At 41.0% G+C, this 22,998-nt stretch overlaps 1 protein-coding gene across 2 annotated transcripts; it reads right to left on the reverse strand.

Moving 5' to 3' along the window:
* Positions 1-2,619: 2,619 nt before the first annotated feature.
* eva1ba (eva-1 homolog Ba (C. elegans)) lies at positions 2,620-22,351 on the reverse strand. 2 transcript variants are annotated; one of them, XM_061777868.1, is made up of 5 exons: positions 22,076-22,351; positions 14,163-14,225; positions 7,832-7,989; positions 5,740-5,822; positions 2,620-5,016 (listed from the first exon to the last, which is right to left on the reverse strand). In XM_061777868.1, exons 4-5 carry the CDS (start codon positions 5,804-5,806, stop codon positions 4,574-4,576), a joined length of 510 nt encoding a protein of 169 aa, XP_061633852.1. In that variant the 5' UTR covers positions 5,807-5,822; positions 7,832-7,989; positions 14,163-14,225; positions 22,076-22,351; the 3' UTR covers positions 2,620-4,573. The 2 variants fall into 2 exon arrangements, with proteins under 2 accessions (XP_061633852.1, XP_061633851.1); XM_061777867.1 differs by lacking the exon at positions 14,163-14,225.
* Between the last annotated feature and the right edge of the window lie 647 nt (positions 22,352-22,998).

The raw sequence follows: 22,998 nt of genomic DNA on the forward strand, positions 1-22,998 counted from the left end.
ATAAACATTGATTTAAATTACTATACGATAACGTGCATGTGCAGATATGATTTTTGTCCACTTGAGGTCAACATCCTTATGTTCTACTGTAGTATCTCTAATTGTGAGTGTTGGGTTGGTCGGGCCTGGCCTGGTGAGTGACGTGGGTGTCAGCGAATGAAAGTGTACATTTAGCTGGCTGTTAACTTGAGTTTAGTGACTTGACGTGAGTTTTGGCCATCAGCACCTCGTGTATAAATGTGCTACTACCAGGGGTTCACATAAGTAAAGCCATATCAAAAGTTTATCAGTGCGCACCAAGTATTTTGCTTTGTCCTTTTTTTTTTTAGCACTGCGGTAGACGTGGCTCGAGTAGTGTTGTCGTTCACAACCGACTCGTTCAAATGAACGAACAAATCTTTTGAGTGAACATAGTGAATGAGCCCCTGAGTGCGCGCAGGGGCTGACGATGAGGCGGTGTACTTCGTAGTCATCTCACGGTCAAAATATGTCTTTACGTGAAACCGGACCGTGGTGGCGCAAACACAATTGTGAACCACTGCCCTAGAGAACTGCAGCAAATTAGCTAATTGCTCGGTTCCATGCTGAAAGTGTGTACTGTTCTGTAGCCTCCTTTGGTTGGCTGTTGGCTAGTGGCGGTGCAAACTTGAATGGTTCCCTTTGCAAGACCCCTCGATGGAGCCACCTCGACCCCCACCTTCATCATCTTCCTCCTCCTCATCATTTAACAAGTTTACATTTAAAGGGTGTAACTATAAACAAAAAGATGTATATATGACCTCTTGAATTTTCACCTATTACAGGTGCGTCTGCAAAGTATCCCCCGTGATGAATGGGGATTATTATTTTATGCTGAGCATGTTTGTCATACCATCGGTGATATTAGATATTTTGGAACCCAACAAGTGTAGCCGGGTTGGAGCACATCTGGATAACATCTGGAAGCCATCGCATCTCCACAACTGCCATGGGAATGTTCTATTTTTATAACAGAGGCATGTTTACTCTGGGACTGGGGGGCGGTGAAAAGGGGCCACTCAATAAATTTCCTCAACAGTTTGCAGATAAGAAAATGAATGGTGTCTGTCTCTCTCACCACATTAAACATAAGTCGTCTTGTGACGTGGAGAAGGCAGAAGAATGCTGGGGAGTTCAGGGGGGGAAAAAAACCTCGAGTGATAGAAAATAGAAATAATGACAGAGGGCGCCCCAACGGACAAAGACAAGTTTGTCACTGAAAGCCTATCATGTGGACTTCATGGGAATCGACTTCAGGGCCATTACTGTATGTCGCTGGGGGGCATTGTGGACCCAAAATGGGATTTAAATCTGTGTATGAGCTACCACGGAACCACACATATGGTTTCATTAGTGTTGATACAGCGGAAGGTCCATTTAGAATCCATTTTTCCCGTAGGAAAGAATGGAAATGGTGTTACACATAAGTCTATGTACAGTCCATGTTTGACGGCTTATTGTGTTAAATTTGTACAATGTGTCCACTGGATGCACCACCCGCAAGGATCCGCTACACTAATTGACAAATGTTAATTCAGTGGCTTGGCGATGAAGTGCTGCCTCCACAAGTGAAAATGCAATGCGTGCTTTTACTGTCTCTAGTCACTTTTCTTCTGCAGAGGGGTTGATATTGACCCTGCCGAATTGTTTGTACATAATTTTTGTAAGACATAATTTTAGCCTCTTAGCAGTAAATACGATCAGATTTCTGTCCTCCGTGAAAGCATCACTCAATCATATTTAATTTATGTTGCATTTTCTGCTCTGTCAATTTGAAACACTGCGATTAGCTGGAGACCAGTCCGGGGTGTACCCTGGCTCTTGTCCAAGGTCAGCTGGGATAGGCTCCAGCACGCCCGCAACCTTAGTGAGGATAAGCGGAATGGAAAATGAATGAATCTGAAACAATGTCCTGTTTTTGAATAAAGGGAAATTAGAAAATATTTTTTTTTCAAGATTCATTGATTAATTGAAAAAAAAAATCGACTGATTAATCAATTATTGAAATAATTCTTAGCATTAGCATTCTGTTATCCACCACGTAGTTTTCAACGTGAGGAGGTTGTGAAGGCTATTTCTGTTTGGTGATGTGTCCGCTGCTTGCACCACATGCACGAATCTGCTACACAAATTGACAAATATTAATTCGGTGGCTTGTTGATGAAGTGTTGGCTCCATACGTTAAAATGCAATCCATACTTTTACAGTCTTTACTTTTGCAAGTAGTACCCGTTCGCCAAGTAGTACCCAGTCGTCATGGTAACAGAACTCATACAATTAGCCCAGCAATAGGCAAAGGAGTGAAAGAGTGAGACAGGACTACCCCCTCATAACAGGCTAATTTACACCCAGATATAAACAAAAACAAAAAAAATGTGTGAAGAGTTTTGAGTAAGAGCATTGAGAAATTTTACCATGAAACCTGGGAACTTTTTTTTTTAATTGGGGGGATTAAAAAAAAATGGTATGTCGCTTTTAACAGTCATACAAGTGTAAAGACAAGTTAAACACTGCATAATAAAACTAAATAAAACTAAAATAAAGTAAAACCACTCACTGTTAGTAGACACCCGACAGACACTGGCTTTGCAAGGCTATATATTCATGTTGTGATGTTTTTAATCAGTATTGCTGGAACTATTAAAGCCTTGTAATACAGTATGTCATTGTTTTGCTCAGGTTGCGGCCAGAACCTTTGTCACAATGAGTTACATTTCCGCTTCTAGAGCTACCATCAAGTTGCATAATAATACAAAAAAAAATAGCAATGACTGGAGATTAAGTCACTTGGCAAGACCGAAGAAAGTATTGAGAGTTCCCTTCTTCTGAGACGTCATCCAATTCCGCCATTGTTGCTGAGGGTGCTGCCATGTCGAATTTACAAAATGAACATATGTAAGTTTAAGCGAAATGAAATTAAAGCGTTTATGTTATAACTACACTAACAAGTCGCATACTTATAAAAGCCAATGAATGGAGATTACGTGACTTTACAAGACAGAAAAAGTAGCTAAGTGCCAAGTCAATGAGAGATTTGTGTGCTGCAGTATAATGGCTTCCTATTGGCTGTTGAGTTTTAATACACGTTTATGTGACTAACGTACATATTTAAGTTTAAATGAAACCAAAGTAATAAGTTTTGTGTTATAACTACACTATCAATTTGCATGAAGAAAAAATGAAAGCCAATGAATGCAAATTAATTGACTTTAAAAGACTGAAAATGTAGCAAAGTGCTGTTAAAAGAGAACAACACCCTGATTGGTCAAGGCCGCTGCAATGCTGGCTTCCCATTCGCTAGTGAGTTTTCCCAGGCACCAAGCACACGTCAATCACAACAGCAGTAAACAGGTATCAAGTGATGGAATATTTAAAATTTATGTAGGCCTACAGTACATGTATAAATAACTGTAGATAGTGATTGTGCTACAAAATAAAAAATAATGGAGGCACTTAATAAATGAAGTGTGCATGTGGCACCATTATACTTTCCTGGCCTCCATTCTGAAGGAAATTACTTTAATGCTCTGTTATCCCACCACATTATGCCACTTCCGTTTAATAGCCTTATAAAAACATTTTTCTCACACAAGGGTTAGGTTTTGTGTTGTTGTTTCCACTTTTTTTTTTTAATTTATTATAAAGTCAAATTTCTATTAAAAAGAAAATAGGTACATACAGCACATTGAAAATTATTGGAAATGAAACTCAGGCGAGTTTGTTTGAATAAATTATTTTAACCCAAAGGCAACATCTGCAAATTATTTTCGCTGAATGCTTTAATTTCCTTTTCATTTTAACCTTAATTTAATTGTAACATTATCTACCCCCCTAGATTAAGTGATATGTTTGTGTTCAAACAATGTAATTTCCTCTATGGGCCCTCGTGTGGGTGCTCACCATGAACACTGTAGAACCTTCATTGCATACATAATGAAAGTCTGTCTTACCCACCACTGCATGTGCACTACTCACAAAAAGTTAGGGATATTCAGTTTTGGGGTGAAATTTTGGCTTTAAACAGCTGCAAAGTACATTCAGTGTCCTGTCCTGTGGGAACAAGTACAGTGAACCCCTGCATGTTGGCATTTCCAAATTCTGAAATACACCTATTTGCTGAATTTTTGGGGGGAACCTATCCTTCGTTATATTCTGAAAATCTAGCCGATATCACACAAAAACATTCCCCTAAAAGGCCTTTTTTTTCCCAACACAAAAAAACTCTAAAAAGATTTTTGACATACTGTCATTTTTGTGAAATCTTGTCACATTGCTACTGTAAAAACCCATAAAAAAAGATTGCTTAAAAAATTGCAGGGGTACAAAGGATAAACCACAATATTAAAAAAAGCAAGTCCTTTATCTCTAACTTCGTGTGAGTAGTGTATAACTGTGTACACACTTCATGTCGTTAAGTGCCATACTTCAAGTGTCATCAGCTCCATTCATACTGATTGTTTTGTCAATATGCATCCAATAGTCTGTAACAAGACACTTCTTGGTATTGTAACTTTGCACCACAAGCCTTCCAGTCTTCGGGGCCTGGTGTCTGTTATTAGTAGTAATGCACTCTTCCGATGGTCCCTGTTCCTGATCCCAGGATGTCCGGCTGTCCGTTCCTCCAGATCTCCCGTATGATACGTTCCCGCTCCTCCATCCGCTGCGCCCTCTCCAGCTCCTCAGCCGACGTGAACACATTCAGGGTCCCGTCCGAGTGGTTGCTCTCATTCCCCACGGGGATCTCTGTGGTGACCGTGGTGGCGAGCAGAAGGGCGGGCGCTTCCACGTCGTCCCTTTCATCGTCCTCTTCCTCGTCATCGCTCTCCGCATCTTCGTCGTCCCGTGGTGTTTTTTTCTCTGGCGTGGATGAGGCGGCCCCGGTGGTGGTGGTGCGGGTGCGCGGCTTGCAGGAGATGCGGATAACCAGCAAACAAAGTGTCAGAACAAGGCCGAAACACACACCCAGCACAAAGTACAGGCCGAAGCTCTCCGGGTTAGCTGGGGGAACATGGACAATGGAAAATAGTCAAAAATAAAAATTTCAATGGAAAGTTGCAGATTTCAGGCGGCATGGTGTACAACTGGTTAGAGCGTCTGCCTCACAGTTCTGAGGACTGGGGTTCAATCCCCGGCCCCGCCTGTGTGGAGTTTGCATGTTCTCCCCGTGCCTGCGTGGGTTTTCTCCGGGCACTCCGGTTTCCTCCCACTTCCCAAAAACATGCATGGTAGGTTAATTGACAACTCTAAATTGCCTGTAGGTGTGAATGTGAGTGCGAATGTTTTTTTTGTTTTTTTTAAATGTGCCCTGCGATTGGCTGGCCACCAGTTCAGGGTGTACCCCGCCTCCTGCCCGATGATAGCTGGGATAGGCTCCAGCACGCCCGTGACCCTAGTGAGGAGGAGCGGCTCAGAAAATGGATGGATGGATGGAAGTTGTAGATTTTGATATTTGAGCCACTTTGGCGAAAAATATTAGCTTAGCTTAATGTTAGCTTTAATATTAGCATGTTAGCTTCATGAAGACTCAACATTTGTCCATAGGTGTGAATGTGAGTGTGAATGCTTATTTGTCTATCTGTGCTATGCCATTGGCTCATGACCAGTCCAGCATTAACCCCGCCTCTTGCCCAAAAGAGGCTCCAGCTCACCTGTGACTGTCAGGAAGATAACCGGTATCGAAAATGGATGGATATGTTAAGGATAAGTGAGAATGCAACATACCTTTGATGTGCGCGTAAGCAGCTATGCTGTTGCTCAGGAGATCCATTTCCTTCTTTTTGACGTCCATGGTGGCTTCTTCAAAGCTGGAACAGATAAATCACAGGGACATGCACAAATTGAGTCTGACTTTTAACGGCACAGCAAGACGACAGCCGACAGAAAGCATTCCATATCATACCCACAGAGCACAGCGGAGCTTCGTATGCCTATGGGTGGGCAGGATGACGCATGCGAGGGTCAAACAAAAGCTCCTCTGTGCGCTCTTTTTGGCATAGTTATGCACATGGCGCGGCGCCTTACCCTCTTAAGCATGACACACCCCTCGAGCACAGGTTAAGGGTCAGTTTTGCGAGTGGTCACAGAGGATTTCCTCCTGTCTGATGGAATCAACAGGTGGTCCCAACGTACATTTAGAGGTTACTGAACTAATTTTCGCCGTACTGTCTGTTTTTCATTTGATTATTGATTAATTGATTATTACTTATGGCCTAGAAATATTTTTCATATTTTTTTTTTACAGTAATTCTGACTTACAGTAGCTACTGCATTAGCATAGGTTAGTGATAGACGTCCGCCTCCCACGTACGTACAAATTCATGTTATGTCGCCGGCATAAGAAAGGAACTCAGTAGTAAACCGTGGATGCCCATAGAGTTGTGATTTTCTCAATGAAATATGAAGCCCTCAAAGTTTAGCCGAAGATCTTACAGTATTCCAATATTTTCGATTTGGTTGTCTCCTAGTAGCTCCTTTTGTGCCTTTTTCCAGGTTGTTGGATGTCTGAACAGCACTGACCTCCATATTCGACCCGTATATCTAAATACCTCAGTGGTAGTGTTCGAAGTGTAACACAGGAGGCTAGTGCATTTACATCAGTGACAATTACATCCAACACAACAGGGCGGTAGAAGTAAATGTCATGCGTTAAACTTCATACCCATGGTCTTGCGTTGTACAATACCCTTATACACAAACGCTGTCCTGCTTTGTTACGGCTCAAGCCTCTGCCTATGAAAGCCGCAAATTGTATGCCTTTTTCTGGGTCGCTGTTTTGTCTAAACAGCACCGACTGTTGAAACCAACCTGCAAATTTGACGGCTTCAGAGGTCATAACAGTGGTGTAACAGAGGACAGTCTGGTGTGATGTACAGGAGAAAAAGGTTGTCAGACAGTGACAATTACTTTCAACACAACTTCACACCACAGTTCTGGTATTATTCAATATTCTTACAAAGAGCAGCGTCCACCATCTATTACCGCTGTAGTTATTTTCACACTGAGTATTAAAACAGGGAACATTCTGGCTTTTTCCTGCATTCACATAGGCCCTGTTCTGCTCTGTTACAGGTCAAGCTACTTTCACCCTGCCTACTAAAGCTGGAAATGCTCTGCTGTTTTCATGAGTAGTTGGTCTGGGACTAAAAAAATGTACATTGTCTGGTCATGTGTGGCTTTTGCAGCCATGTGTTTCATTTGCAGACTGGAATAGGGGATAGAAGACAACAAAAGCTGGACTTTTTCTTGCTTTTTTCCATGTCGCTATTCTGTATAAATGGCACAGACATGCTAAAAAGAGAAATATATAGGCTACATAAGAGGTAGCCTATATAAGCTTCCTCCGCCTTAAAGCCACTTCCTGAAGTTCCGCTTCCTCAGCCTTATGACATTATAATGGAAACATAAAACTATTGTAAACCAAAGGAAGGTGCCCACAATACTCCCAACTCATGTTAGCACCAACTTGTGGCCAGCGGTGGAAAGAACAACACAAATAATGACGCACCGCACATGGCCTCCTGTTCTAACCTGTGTAAGTCCAACCACATGTCAGTGGGCCTTACATATGTAACATGGATGGCTTTAAATTGCACTAACCACATGTTTATATCTGCCTTTACCTCCAAATTTCACCCGCTCATGACCTCAGCGATGGTTCTCTACAGTGATGTCAATGCAAAATGTGATGTGTGCCTTATTTGACTCTTTTTTTTTTTTCGGGGAAAATCCAAGCATCAAAAATCCACACATGGAGACCATAAGCCATGTGGTTCGTGAGGCACAGAGGTAAACAGAACACAGATCAAGTACTTACCACAAAATCAAATAATGAAGCCGCTCTTCAGATGTAGCCCATCGTGTTAGGAGAGGACTCGGTGATGAGAAAAGAATCGCTAACCCTTCTTTTGTGTCTCACCGCTGGAGCGAGCTTGTGATCTTTGGTCTTCAGGCTAAACAGTTCATTTGGCCACCCTGAGACAAGAGCAAACACACACACACACACACACACACACGTCAAGTCGCATTAGGTCCAGAGTCACTGACGCATCTGCAGTGCAAACAATGGTAGGCAGACTGAAGTGTTCACGGTCCACCACGAGACCAGAGTGAGCGGTTTTGTTTCAGAGTGACTCCAAAAAAGTTGTCTGTTTATGCCTTGTTCTCTCAAATTTGAGATAGTCTAATCTCTGCTTGCTGGCCTCATGAGGACTTTTCGAATCAATGGAAAGGCATTTTTAGGTTAAAAGTCAGAGGCCACAGTCTGACCTCCAAAGAAAAAACACCAACTCTGAAACAAAAAGGAAGTCAGTGATGTGCTTCGCTACATCTTCACAGGCTGTTTTGAATCCTTACAGGGTATAATGAAAACCTCAAGACTTTCAACATGTTCTGTGGTGAAATGTGCTGCCCAGTGTCAGGAAGCGTGAAACATGGAGGAGGTCTGGTTATATTCTGGGGCTGCTTAGCCATATCATGAAATGGGCACCCAGTGTAAGGAGGGTTGGTCACAGGTTCTCCAACAAGGATCAACACCTGAAACTCCCAGCTAATAATACCCAAGAATGGGTTAGAATAACACATCAGAGTATTGGAAAGAGCCCTACGCTAAACCCCCAACTGTTAGTGGGCAGCTGTTAGTGAGTTATTAGAGCTTGGATGCTTTTTAAGGGGAACATTTTTTATCTTCTGACTCCCGGTGGATCCTATGGACAAAATAGAGCACCTGACTTGACAGGATGGTCACGATTTCCACACACCCAGTAGTATGGAAAAATGACAGAAAATGACAAACATTCCAGTGACTTTGCATCTCAATAAAGATTTGTTGGCTAAATTCACAAATTCGCTGTGGTCTCCAGACCTTAAGATATATTTTAATCCCCCCATGAGTTATTTTTAAGTGTCCTTAGGTCCCTTAAAAGGTGCTATATAAATTGCTAATATTATTATTATTATTTATGTGAAATAAAACCAATCAAATGAAAAACACTAGGTACGGTAGTAAGTGAGCATGTCAGATTGTACTAGCCACGTACTCTTGCGCTAGTTTAGTGTGCATTGTTCGTAACATTGAAACACTGGTACAGACATAAACCAAGGACGCCCTGTACTGTGCTGTCCGTTGATTGTTCTTCAGAGTTCTGTGTTAAAATGGAATGCAATAAGTGGAATAGTAAACAAAACCGTGTTTGGGTCTGTCACAAAACTATTGGATTCTTGCGGTGGAAACACATGCCTGGTAAAGGTTTATCAATAGGTACCTTACCATGGTCAACTGAACCAAACTGTACGGCTTACTGTCAACATGTTTCATGTGTCTCTATATTGTCAGTCATCCAGGTCATGGTAATCCACAAAGGTTTAAAACTATTCACTGCCAGTCCTCCATGTTAACATATATATTTGAATTCAACAGCCGTCAATGGCAGTGAATTAGTCAAGGCAACTGGACTGTTCTTGTTTGCTGACGACATTTGACCTTTAATCGAAAAGGCTTCTTCAGTTCTAAAATGTAAAGAGTCTAAACTAAAATAAGACTCCACAATTAAAATTTTAGAACTGAAGAAGCCTTTTGGATTAAAGGTGAAACATCTTTAACAAACAAGAACAGTCCAGTTGTCTCAAGGGTAATAAAGTAAACGACTACGGTAGTCTTTAAGGTCAAAGTTAACAGTTGCACAACTTCGCTAGAATGCCGACAGCTTCAGCTCCGTCAAGAATCCATGGCGGTTAAAGACCACAGGGGATCCGCTTGAAGCCCATCTCATTACTAATTACACCAGCGTGTTGTTTTGCTGTGTTTTGGTTTTTACTGCTAAGGTAAATTATTAACAGACCCGATCCTCCCTAATCTCTACTTTCAGTCAAGTGTGTGTGCCAAGTTTGCTTTGCTATTACAAACCCTGGCTGTTTTTACAACAATGGCGTCGTTATAAGAGCAGTAAAGCCTTTAGCGCACACTATAGCCTGCATTGTTGCGCAGTGCTGAGTACTGCAAAACTGCTGTGCAAAAAAAAAAAAAAAAAAAAAAAAAAAACAGGCTATGGTACTATGGTACTGTGGGAAAACCTTACACAGTGGCCTCTGAGATCCCGCAAAAATTGCTGTCACAGCCTTTTACACAGAACCCAGCAAAGGTGGGTTATCCTTACACACAGGCTCTGATATTAACCTCCAAAGGCATAAAATTGCCTGGTTAAATGCAGCTCCCTGCAGTTTAGCATTTTAATCTCAGCTCCAGCCTTCCTGGATGGAGTTTGAAGGTACTCCCTATTCTCCTCTTCTTCAAAGGTGGGACTGAAGCAGAAATGCAAGCCACAGTGAAGTGGAGAAATGCATCCTGACTGATAATTTTGGAATCGCAGTGGTGGCAGCATATGTCCAGAAAACAGACGAATGACTGGTCACTGCAAAGTGAGATTGTAACAGGTATCAGATTACCACAATTGTATTGCTGTTAGGCAACACAGTGAGCACGTCTGACTCACATCCCTGAGTTTCAGGATTCAAATCTCAGTAATATGGGACAGCTGAACTGCAGCGAAGTGGAAAAATGCATGTTGATGAGTTCAGTATCATGGTGGTGAGAGAAAATGTCCAGAAAAAGGACAAATGACCAGTCATTGAAGGATGAGCTTGTATAACCATTATCGGATTATTAATGGGCAGCACGGTGTGCATTGAAGACTAAATTAGAAACTAAATTGTCCGATGGTTTGTTTGTTGACACAGTATGCGCTCTGATTGGCTGGCAACCAGTCACGGGTGAACCCCACCTCTTGCGCCAAAATCAGCTTCACTCTAATGAGGACAAGTGGCGTATATAAAAAGGATAGATGGATGGACTTGGCCACCCATTCCATGTCAGTGCCATCTGGACAGAAGAACTGAAAAAGTTGGAAAATGGTGACTTCTATAGGCAGATTTAAAAGGGTCTTATATTTCTGCTTTTATAGCGTCGTTTCCCATACATTTAGTGTTTTCATTTGCAGACCGGAACAGAGGATATGAGACAGTCATAATGAGATTTTCCAATTATTCTTGGTGTTTGGTCGTGGCTCTCATGCCATTAATATCTGCTTCTATTTTTGGTCCCCACTGGCTTATGCTTTTGTCTTTTCGGGCTTCATATCCTGAGGTTAAACACTCACGCATCCCTTTCCTGTTCTTACTCATGGTCATTTCAGCCAGTGTTGACAGCCTAAATAAAATCCGTAGCTTTACATTTTATCTGAGTTCAACTCAGATAAAAATAAAAAAATAAATAAAAAAAGACACTGCTTGACTTAAACACAGTATGTTGTGTTTACTCCTGAGGAAAACGGGAAATGCTATTTTTGTCTGGGGATTGTTTGCACTGAAGGATGATTTTTGTTATCATCCTAAAACAACAATGGCCCTATCATCCAGGACTTCCTTCAGCATCATGTCCAGTCTCCTAAACTTGGAATGTCTGCTAAGACGAATGATTTCCTGACTGCGGTAAGGCAATGAAGAAGTTGTAATGTTATGTTAGGAGTTAAAAAGCTTGATGTATGTGCTATGCCCAGATGAAATAATACCACAGGAGTCCATGGTATTTCTTCATTTTAATGGCACAAAACGGCATCAATGTACTTAGCATCTGTAATCTCTCTTCAGTCGCAACAGCACTTTCTGTGGTTTGAGGACTAACAATAGACTTTAATTTGTCAAATCTTAAGTGTTGTATCGTGAAAGCTGCTACTAAACTTCACAGCATCCTGTGTCTTCGCCCTTGTTCATTAAAAAGTTCCTGCTTTGATTTTTGTGGCAGTCGCCAAGAAAATTCTAGACACAGAAAAGTCATTTATTTGCAGTGTTTATAGAGTTTTAAAACATGACACGTCCATCCATCCATTCATTTTTTTATAACACTTGTCCTCATTTGAGTCACAGGTGAGCTGAAGCTAATCTTAGCTGATTTTGGATGAGTTCACCTGAGACTGGTCTCCAGTCAATCACAGGCCACATTTAGACAGAGAAGCGTTTACATTAACATTCAAACCAAGGGACAGTTTAGTCTTCAATTAACCATGCATGCGTGGTTTGGGAATGTTGGGGGAAGTCAGCATACCTGGAGAAAACCTACACAAGCATTGGGACAACATGTAAATTTCACACAAGAAGAACAAGGCCAAAATTCAAACCAAGAACCTCAGAACTGTGAGGCAGCTATGTTGACCACTAAATCATAGCGCTGCCTAGAAGTAATACAATTATGGTTATACAATCTCACCTTGCAGTGACCAGTCATTTGTCTTTTTTTCCATACATTTTCTCTTACTACCGTGATTTTAAAATAGTCAGTCCACATGCAGTCTTCCACTTTGCTGTGGTTTCTGCTTCACTACCGTCTACATGAATTTACGAGATTCAAACCCGGAAACCTCGTTAACCACTAGGCTTCCCAATGTGGCCAGTCCTAAATCTAAAAGTGCAAATGTTCCAGGTCTTAAGACATGATTCTGCATGCCTGTGAAAATACTCACGAAGTTCCCGCAAGGTGAAGGCAACGTCTCATGGAAGCCACAAACAAACACAAGCACATCTGAGAATCTTTGGACTTTGCTGGAGAAAGCAGCCACCACCAGGCCAAGGCTGTTACAGTTGGACCTGGGACAGGCATATGGTCGACCATATGCCAAACCAGACCTAGGTCACGGAGGACTTTCAAACAATTCTATGCTTTGATTTAGTGACAGAGAGTTGACCTCTGGCTAAATATTTTAAAACAACAGCATATACACTGTGTTCTTAAGCATACCAACGCACTGAGATAAGGCGGGTATGTGGTGTACACATAAATCAGTTATCAAACAAAGCAGAACCACTAAAGTCAAACAAAATCGGAGTTGTTGAATTCGTAATCCAACCAAAATTGTCATTGTCATGTATCCATACAAAAGTTTGAAACAGGTATCATCAAAAACAATTCACATTGTGTTTTGCTTTGTCTTTGGTGGTAATTATAGCAAAAGTCTCAACAAGGGGGTATAGCGAGAAGAAGAGTGTGAGAAGTAGATTCGCATTCAACACAAACGCGTGGTCACCTGTTATCAGAGGTAGACCGTTTGTAGTTTTATAGCCTTTTTATAGTGTTATCGATAAATACATTCACTGGAAATTTTCCACCTCTTTGCAACCCTAGTGGAAATAAACATCCATCCATTTATTTTCTATAGCGCTTATCCTGTTTATGGGTGTGGGTAGCGGGAGCTTATCCCAGCTGACTTTGAGTGAAAGACAGACACCCTGGACTGGTCAACAGTCAATCACAGGAACATATAGAGACAGACAACCATTCACTCTCATATTCACACCATCACTGAGCGGGAAATGAAGGCACGCTGCCTGCATGGAAATCAGGCAAGTGAACCACTACACCATCAGTGACTGGAAGGTTGATCAATTGTTATATTTGAAATCTTATTTAGACTATAATGGGATGTTCTATAGTCTGACATTGACTCCCGTATGCGTGGATGGTGTTCAGCTCCCATAGCTGACGTCATGATGGCAAACCAGAAATCAACCAAGTGGTGGGCCAAATTGTGCCTCAGTTACTTCAAGACTCAAATTTTGAATGGATGATTTCTAATTCTAAAATGCTTCACAAATCCAAACAAATGTGAGGTCAACCAGCGTCCAGTTGTGTTTAATTGAACCGTCAATGACACATTACATAATGAACAGAATTCTTAATAAATGTTTTTGGGGTATCCCTACATGCAACACAACTAATGCATTATGCTTTTATTGTTTTATTGTTTTTGTGTTTAACTATTAATAAGCTTTACGACAAAGACAATGACATGACAATTCTGACTATGAAAATGTTACCGTAAAATTTTTCTGATGGCGACAGTTGGCATTGAAATGAATGTTTTGACTTTGGATTGATTGAAGCTTGTCCTGGTGTGATGTAAAAAAAATATGTACTTGTCTATGGTTATATTTGGCCTTTGCTCCAATACTTTGTACAATGAGTACAGTATTTGTGATATGTTTCTATTCATAGAGAAAGCTCTGTTTGTGTTCTCAGCTGCAAAGTCCAAAATCTGGTAAGAAAGCGAAACACAACCTGTGCGAAAGTCCCGATGAGTGGGTGTGAATTTAAAGCCTACTTGTTTGCTCAGCGCTCAGACTTTGACATGATCCACTCCAATCCTAAACGTTTGATATTCAATCTAAAAAAAACAAAAACGTGTTTTAGTGACACATTATTTAACACTCAACGAACGACAGTTTTGCATTCAAGGGAAAAAAACGAGTAAACATGCATGCGAGCCAGCCTTGCATTTGAAGACTTGAAACCTTTCAATAAAACAGACTTGTAAATGAAGACGCCAGTGTGACGCCAGCTTGTTTCAGAGTCCTGAATCAATGCCCTGCGTGTCCTCGCATCGTCAGGGGGTGGGGAAGTAACCACAGAGCAGAGCTTGTCCCGCGGAGAGCGTGTTCTGTGAGCCCTTGCAGGTAATGGGAAGGTAATGGAGATATGCGATGGCGCTATGGGTTAGGGCAAGTGCTTAACAGCAGCCAGATGTGCTCCTGTTGCGAAGCAGAGCCGCAATGCATTGTATGTATGTAAATCACATAGGGCATGATTTACTAAATTTGGTTTGTGTGTGCAAAAATGGGCACAAACTTGATTGCTCGACTAACTGGGTGCACCCAGGACTGCGTCTGCTAAACAGGTTCATTTTGTGCATTCTAGGATTTGTATATTTTAGCACACCAATGTCATTCATCAACCAAGAAACAAATTGCAGTGGCTTGATTTTCTGTCTAAAAGGCAGGTGCAAACCGGCACTGCTGTGTATAATGATGACTGTGGTGACTGTGCCGAGGAGGAAGCTAAAGCAAAATGAGAGGCGACCGAGCAAACTGACCTTTTCCGCTCTTTCTTTTAAATGCCAGAAACAAAAATGATCACCACATGTTGTCGTATATTCAGCAATGCAATTTTGGAGCTGCTACATGAAAATTATGTAAGGGCTGACTTGGGGCCAGTCACAAGAAGGACTCATGCCATATCACCAATGAGAAAATCCTTTCAACTCTGCATTTCCATGTGTCTGGGTCATTTCATCGCACTGTGACAATTGGTCTTGGCCTATCCGAGACTTAAATGCAATGTTATGCTGAAAGGGCAGATACTTTACGTTCAAGTCCTATGAGTTGAATCTAACAAAACATCGCTTTGATGCGGTTGCTGGCTTCCCCCAAATTATCAGAGCGATAGATTTATTTTCTGGAACTCAATAATATGTTTGTTTGCCTCTTTCACTTACACTTCCAATTCCATCACTTAATACTCTCCTATACTGTATGCTCTCCTATACTTGCTTTGCTCTCCCAAATTTCCACGGGTGCTGCTCTCAACCACATTTTGAAGGTCTTGGTCTTGTCTTGGTCTCGGACTGGCCGGTCAAGACAGCACTTTTATCCAGTAGCGCACGGATGGACTGATCTGCTTTTCTTCACCTTCATTAATGGGATAATAAGGAGAAGTACTTGGTCAAACAACAAATATGTTCAATTTATGTGAAATCCTACCAAGCTCTTCTTTAAATGTTAATTTTTAAATACATGCACTGAATGATTTATTTCTAAAGAATTTAGTTGATTTTGTTTTTAAGATTGAAATTTTTACGTTGTGCTTTGAAAGAGTTGCAGACACCATGTTTTTAGGTGTCAAATGTATGTAGAAGAAAATTAAAATTAAAGAGCGAATTCTCTTTAACTGTTCAACCTTGTCATGGTTTTTAAAATTTATTTCTCGGTCTTGGTCTTGACTCGGTCACGCCTCCCAAAAGTTTTGGTCTCGGTGAGTTCTGGTCTCGGGCAAGTCTTGGTCTAGGTTAGTGTGGTCTAAAGAACAACACTAGTAAAAACCATTGGGGTTACCTAAAGCGCAAAACCCTCTTTTAAATATGGTGGTCGCCACCACTTTTACACCTGTTGCCAACAATGCGTGCAATCTGATAGAGTAAGTGAACACGCAATTTATCGCTAGCTATTTGCGATCTTGGTACATCAGGCCTATAGAGTAGCTTCTTCATCCTGGTGTTATCAGGCTAGAAGACAAGCCAAAGTACTGTACATGCATGTTTGGTGACAGGACTGTTCTGTAAGGTTCTACATGTTGTGAGTATTCCTGATGAATATTCCTCTCCTGTTCCTGAAATCAGCGCTGGCTTTAGATCATCAAGCCATGAGCTCACACGTTACATCGATCCAGCAGCGCAACACGCTGTATCAATTACATAGCCACCACCGCCCATTAGCCTGTGACACACAACACGTGTTTGCCTTTTTCCGTGATTCGGTCCCAAGGCGTTGCCACATGCCGTCCCCTCAAGGTTTAGCCCACAAGGTTCTAAGAATGACACGTTTTGTACAAAAGGATGCCTTGTAAACAAAAAAGAATTAGTACTTCCTTTTAAACTGCTGTAAAAACACATAAGTTTTTGCATTTTGTCCATATAATGGTTTTCTGTAGGAAGGCCGACCTGCCAGGTTTTTGCCTTTTGAGGTAGTTTTTGAACCCTAACAGATGCGGGACGACCGCCTTTTTTTTTTTTTTTTTTTTTTTAAAGATTATTCCGCAATGTCAGAAAGGGGGTGTTTTAACACCTTGCACTTCTTTATTCCATCTTGCTGTGTTGAAAGTACTTGTTTTCGAACAGCTGCTGCAATATCCCACTTCATTGGGTTCTGTGCCCAGGTAGACATTTGCTGGATCTATATAGCTTTGATGCAACAGTTTTTTTGTGGAATCTCTCTGTGAAAGAGACTAATTGTCACGTAAGTCCCTTCCTGACTGCCTGTCAAAGCCGTTTTCCCCCAGTCTACTGTTCTGTGTGAAAGGCACTGACATGGAAAGGGGGTGAGACGTTGACCTGGTAATTTTCCACCTTCAGAGGTAGTATCAAATCTGCAACATATTCAGAACAAGCGTATACGTGTAAGGTTATGCCGAAATGGCAGGAAAGTACCTGAAACTGGCTACTCCTGTCCTGTTAAATTGAAAGCAACTGTTCAACAAGTATTTTACACCCTCAAAGTCGTCACTGATTATCTGACTGCTGTGTGAAAGTGCACACAGATGTGGCAATATCCCATCTTTAATGGGTTATGTCTAAAAGGCTGAGGCAGATTTTTGTCAGGACATGGTCAAACTCAATTCCCCACTGGTGTCTCTGTACCTTTTGCACAGAAGGACGCAAGAAAAAGATGGGAAAAATACAAATTTGTAGCGCTCCATATTGTCACAGCAGGGACACATTAAGACGCTCGTCAAAGCAGCAATCAGGAATGTCAAGCAATGTAATTTAATAGGGGGAAATGCTGAGGGCACAAAATGATGTTGGAAAATCCAGGAATGAGATGCAAGACATCTTAGACAAACATTTCCACTATTACCGTCTTTTGAATGCAAAATGTATCTTTTTCAAAAAATTTTATGAGAGCCAGAAATTGCCACTAAAGTCTCTAAATGATAATCCCCCATGGGACTTTGGGATTTTTATGGGTTTTGCCATAACAAAACATACACTGATGAACTAAAAATAAACACCGGACACACTAGAAACAATCCAAATTGACTACCTTTTCACAATTGGCAATTGGGCGAAAATTATTGATCAACTAATTGATCTTTGATCGATCGATCTTTTAACGTATTACCAACAGGATAGGAGAATTTGAATGTTCTGAACCTGTTTTAATGCCAGTGACATATTGAGCAGAATAATGCTAGCTAATGCTAAGGCTAATGATAGAGTGAATCTAGCACAACTTTCCGTAGCTGACGTGCAAATCAGTTGACATTGAATCAATGTCATCTCTGCTTCAAGGCAAGATTTCAATTAATTAGACAGTTTTTGTTTGCTTGTTTTTTAACTGGGTGACCCAATAAAACCAAGCCGGGGACCCTTTTTTGGGTCTTGAACTTTAGTTTGGGGACAAAGTGTCTAAAGGGTTAGTAGGTTTCCAATGTTATGTACACTTTTGCATTGTAACAGTTGTGTTTTAGCGCAAGCAGATTAATGTCAATACCTCTTGCTAATACTGCAAAGGTGAACAATTGGCCAAGCAAACTCTAAAAAATAGATAGGTTGGTAAATATGGTAAAACAAGGTTAAAATAACTTGAACTGACTTTAAGCACGATTGCATCGCTAAATAATTAAAAACCATTAGTATCCCGTCACTACCTGTCACTTGCCTTGCAAGTCCCAGCGTTCATTCCAGTCTCGACTTTGAGAAACTCTTAAAACTTTCCCGCATCCTGATTGGCACCATGGAAGCATCTCCAATCAGATCACGACCCTTCAGCTAAAAGAGAGCAGCGCAAACAAGCATCCTAAAGACAGATAAAGACAAGACTGATGAATGGGTTGGCAGGGTTTTGGATTTGATGACGGTGGTCAGTAAATTCTGAATAGCTCGGGGAGGTAGCGCAGGAGTCAACTCTTGCTGATGGGCCTCGGATGGTGTCAACTAAACACGCATTAGCACTCATCCTATGTTATCAGCGTTATCTGATTGACTGGAGGTGCTAGCGTGTACTCAGTTAAAGGGGACCGCTGAGAGCAGCACAACCCCCCACTTGCTTTGCTTATTCCATTCCCAGCTGCATATATGTAAAGTAAGGTTAATCTATCGTATGTATAGTTGTTGCATACAACACTGCTATCTATTGTTACTGCTTTTGGTCACTACACTACATATATAGTACGCATAGTATTAATCCAATTCTGATACTTAGTTTTGCGAATTTCCAACGGCATACATGAAGAGTATTGTTGATCCATGTCATGTACAATTGCTGCTGACTAGTATTGCTTCACATTCACATCTGCATGTGTAGCAGACCAAGTCATTGCCTTGTAAGTCACAAGTCAGTCTCAAGTCTTTGCCCTCAATTCCCAAGTAAAGTTCCAAGTCGAGACAGGCAACTCCTGAGTCAAATTGCAAGTCCTACATTTCGAGTTTCAAAGTCAGGAGTTGCAACTTAGTTTCGAGTTTCAAAGTCTAGGACTTGCCAATTGACTTAGGCCTTGCCTGTCTCAACTTGGGCTTGCCTCGAGACTTGGGACTTGACTCGGGACTTGAGGGTAAAGACTTGAGACTTACTGGCGACTTGCAAAGCAATAACTTGGTCCCACCTCTGATGTGTAGTGTATATATAGATAGCATAGCATCAATCAACAGCCCATAGTTTCTATTGCTCGTTTCCTTCCATATATAAAGAGCATTGTTCATCCATCTATAGCTGTCACTGGGGGTGTCCCTATCTGATCTTTGAAATCGGAAATCGGTCCGATGTCAGCAAAAAAAAAAAAAAAAAAAAAAAAAAAAACGAGTATCGGCTCCAATTGAACTGGATCTAAAATCTCAGATTATACCACTCTTAGCCAAGCAGGCCATTCGATGCTCCGCTCCAGCACCTTTTTCCAGCAGCGCCCGGACAGCATGCAGATCCCACATGATCACAACAACAGATTGCCAAGGTGCCAACATAGTAGCAAGGAGTAGTGAATGTTGCTTGCTTAAAGTCGTTTATTGATACTCCATTTTAAGTTAACTGTAAAACTAAACTCACATAAGAATTACACCTATTGAATGTTCAAATGTATCACAGCCTTCGTTTCTTTTTTCATTTTTGTTCACAAAAACTGCGAGCTCAAAGTTAACACACAATGAATAAAAAAACACCATTGAAGATCTAACAAAATTTAGCATTGAACTTAGGACACTTACGTATATCTCTCAAAATAACGAATATTGGTACACAAACGCTGTATAACCACATAGACAGGCAATATAACAATACTCTCTGGAATATGTTCTTCAAACTCTGTGAAAAACAAGTTATAATAACAATAGTCGATTGTGACTTCTTCTACTTTCTTTGTTCCTGCAAGTGTGTATCTCATTGCGTGTATCACACTGACCCTCAGAGGCCAAGATATGCACAGTAGCAACAGCGATTGTCAGCGGTGTGGACTCGAGTTACATGATTTGGACGCGAGTCAGACTCGAGTCATGAATTTGATGACTTTAGACTCGAATTGACAATATGTTAATAGACTTGCAACTCAACTTGGACTTGAAACAACAATGACTTGTGACTTCACTTGGACTTGAATCCATTGACTTGAAAAGACTTGCGACTTTAACCAAGGCACTGAGAAACCAACTTTTTGTAGCTTTTTCTATATCTACAGTATATGTGAAACGTACTGTTTTATTACAGGAAAATATAAGTGACAACATAATACTGAAGGTCTTAATGATCAATTATTATGCCATTGTTGCTAATGTGTAGTTAGTGTAGTGTGTAATGTGTAGTTAGTTCTTATTGTATTTTAACAGTTAACACCCTGTTGAAGAAGTGTATTGCCGCACATGTGGAAAAAAAGAAAATGACGTTCCCATCAGATACTAACAGTAAAAAAAAAAAACCTAACTGAATTAAACTGAAAATGTTATTTTGCACTTTAAAAGTATAATTTGTATTTATTATTTATTGAGTTTATTTGTCATCATTTTTTTATTTATTTTTATTTAATCTCTTCAAATGTAGAATATGTTTGTGTTTAAGTTAAGCAGTGGTTGTGTTGCTATTTCAATATATATTTTTGTTATTGATTTTATTGAAGTTATTGGTCAGGATTTCCTGATATAGTTTTTAAAATGTTATTCAATTGTAGTATAGTCTTATTTTTAAAGTTACTTTATGCAACCCATTGGTGAGCAATTAATGGGTCAGTTTTTGTCTTACCTACTGTTGCTAATTATTGTTCTCTTTTTGAACAATATCACTTCATCAAGCCTTTTCAAACATTCCATACTACAAAATAAGTAAACTATGTTTGATTATTGCTTATATCCGATCGGACCGATATCGGTATAAGCCAAAATTCAGCGCTGCAATATCGGTATCGGATCAGAAGTGAAAAAATTGGATCAGCACGTCCCTAATTGTCGCATACAATGTCGCTGAGTATTGTCACTGCTTTCGGTCACATTCACATCTGCTTGTATTCATGTAGTGTATAGCATGTATAGGTGGTTACAGTGTGTAAATTTCATTCTCAACTGCTTATATATACAGTATACGATTTGATACACTACAGACAATGCTGCTGACTATTATTGCTGCTTTTGGTCACATTCACATCTGTGCATATTGTTATTTACTGAAAACTTGTCATTCTCAACTGCTTATATGCAGACTATTTATTGGTGTACAGTATATAGCTTTGTTTTGCTAGATACAATGCTGCCAACCATTCTTGCTGCTGCTGCTCACATTCACTAGTACTGTTGCCACATACACTGTTGCTAGTAACACACGATTTCTGTAGATTTTTTAATTTGTATTTATTTGTTTTTACATTGTTTTGCTGCCATGAAACTGAAATGTCCCCATTGCATGACAAATACAGGCTTTAAAATTGCATTTATGTACTTCTTAACGCAAATGTCCCAATAATGGATAGACACTTGTACGTTAAAAACAGAACCGCAGTGAACCTCGAGTGCTGTGTATAACTCAGATCTCGCGGCCCTGGCGTGGCGAGGTGTCGGCTTTGTTTGTGTTACAAGTGACAAGCCATCATTCACCACGGCGAGTTTCGCCAACAGCGTGCAGCTGCACAGGAAAAGCCGTACCCAGGCGCAAAACATAAATGCTGCATCAGCTCTCCGCCCCACACCACGCATGGTCACAATATAAACTTAGCGGTGACCAGACAGCGGTCGTGTCGGTCCTGCACGCTCAGCAAAACAAAACAAAAAAAGGAAAAGTGAAACAGAGGTGAGGCAGGATTGGACTGAATATGAAAGCACCTTTTGTTAGTTATCTAAGCAAACGGTTAACAAAAGTGCATTTAAGTAAGGAACGTGGTTCATGCTGGAAGAAATCTACACAAGGGGCAACCACATTTCCAAACTTATACTCAAACCAAGTGCACTATTATTAATTATTACGTGAATGTGTATGAAGTCGGAATAGTACTCACCAGTCCCAGTCAAAGGCTCCAGAGAGCTTCAGGAACGCACAAACACATCATTCCCTCCAAGAACTTTGGGGAAAACATCACAAACAAGCAGCCCTGACTGTTTCCCGGCTTGCTTTGCCGCTGTGGTTAAATTCCTTAAGTGTGTGTGTGTGTGTGTGTGTGTGTGTTTGTGTGTGTGTGTGTGTGTGGAGTCTGGGAAGAGGTGGTAACTTCCTCTCCAAGTTGGAGGCTGATTAACAAGAGTTCTCTCTACTTCTCTCTCCAGACTCCAGTGCAGTCAGAGCAGGAAAAGCTGTCATACTACTACCCCCCCCCCCCCCCCCCCCCCCACACACACACACACAAGCACACACTGCTCAAGCATGAAAAAAAAAAAAAAGGAACAGCCTAAAATGGTCAAGCAAGTCAGGGAGGGGGTGCTGTGTGAGCATAGTTTGATGGAGGTATCAAATACAGGATATTTGGTGTGTTTTAGCAGCAAATAAGCACAAGCGTGTAATGAGTACCATACAGTGAGTGGCCAATCAGTGATGTTGACAAGTAGATGGCCCAATGATTGAACAGTGACTGAAAAGCCGGTCAATGGCTGTACAGTTAGGATATTGGAGAAAATGAAGCAGAAATGCAGGCCGCAGGGAACTAGCGAATGGATGCTGGCTGATGATTTTAGAATCCAGGTGCTAGGAGAAAATGCCATGTCTTTAGAATCATGGTGTTCGTGGTCTTGCTTAATGTTATGTTTACACTTATGTTCTCGGCAGCCACGGCAGTCCTTTTTGCCGAAACGTGAGTGAGCCATGGGATTTTGGCCATTTTTTTCCCTCCCTATTCAAATCTTGCTTAGTTTTCTCGTGGTGTATCATGGTATCCGCAATGGGCTGTGGGATGACGGGGCCTGCTGAGTTTCGTGGGCTCAATGTTTC

This window comes from Phyllopteryx taeniolatus, chromosome 6 (assembly GCF_024500385.1).
Source record: "Phyllopteryx taeniolatus isolate TA_2022b chromosome 6, UOR_Ptae_1.2, whole genome shotgun sequence".
NCBI classification, from domain to species: Eukaryota; Metazoa; Chordata; class Actinopteri; order Syngnathiformes; family Syngnathidae; genus Phyllopteryx; species Phyllopteryx taeniolatus.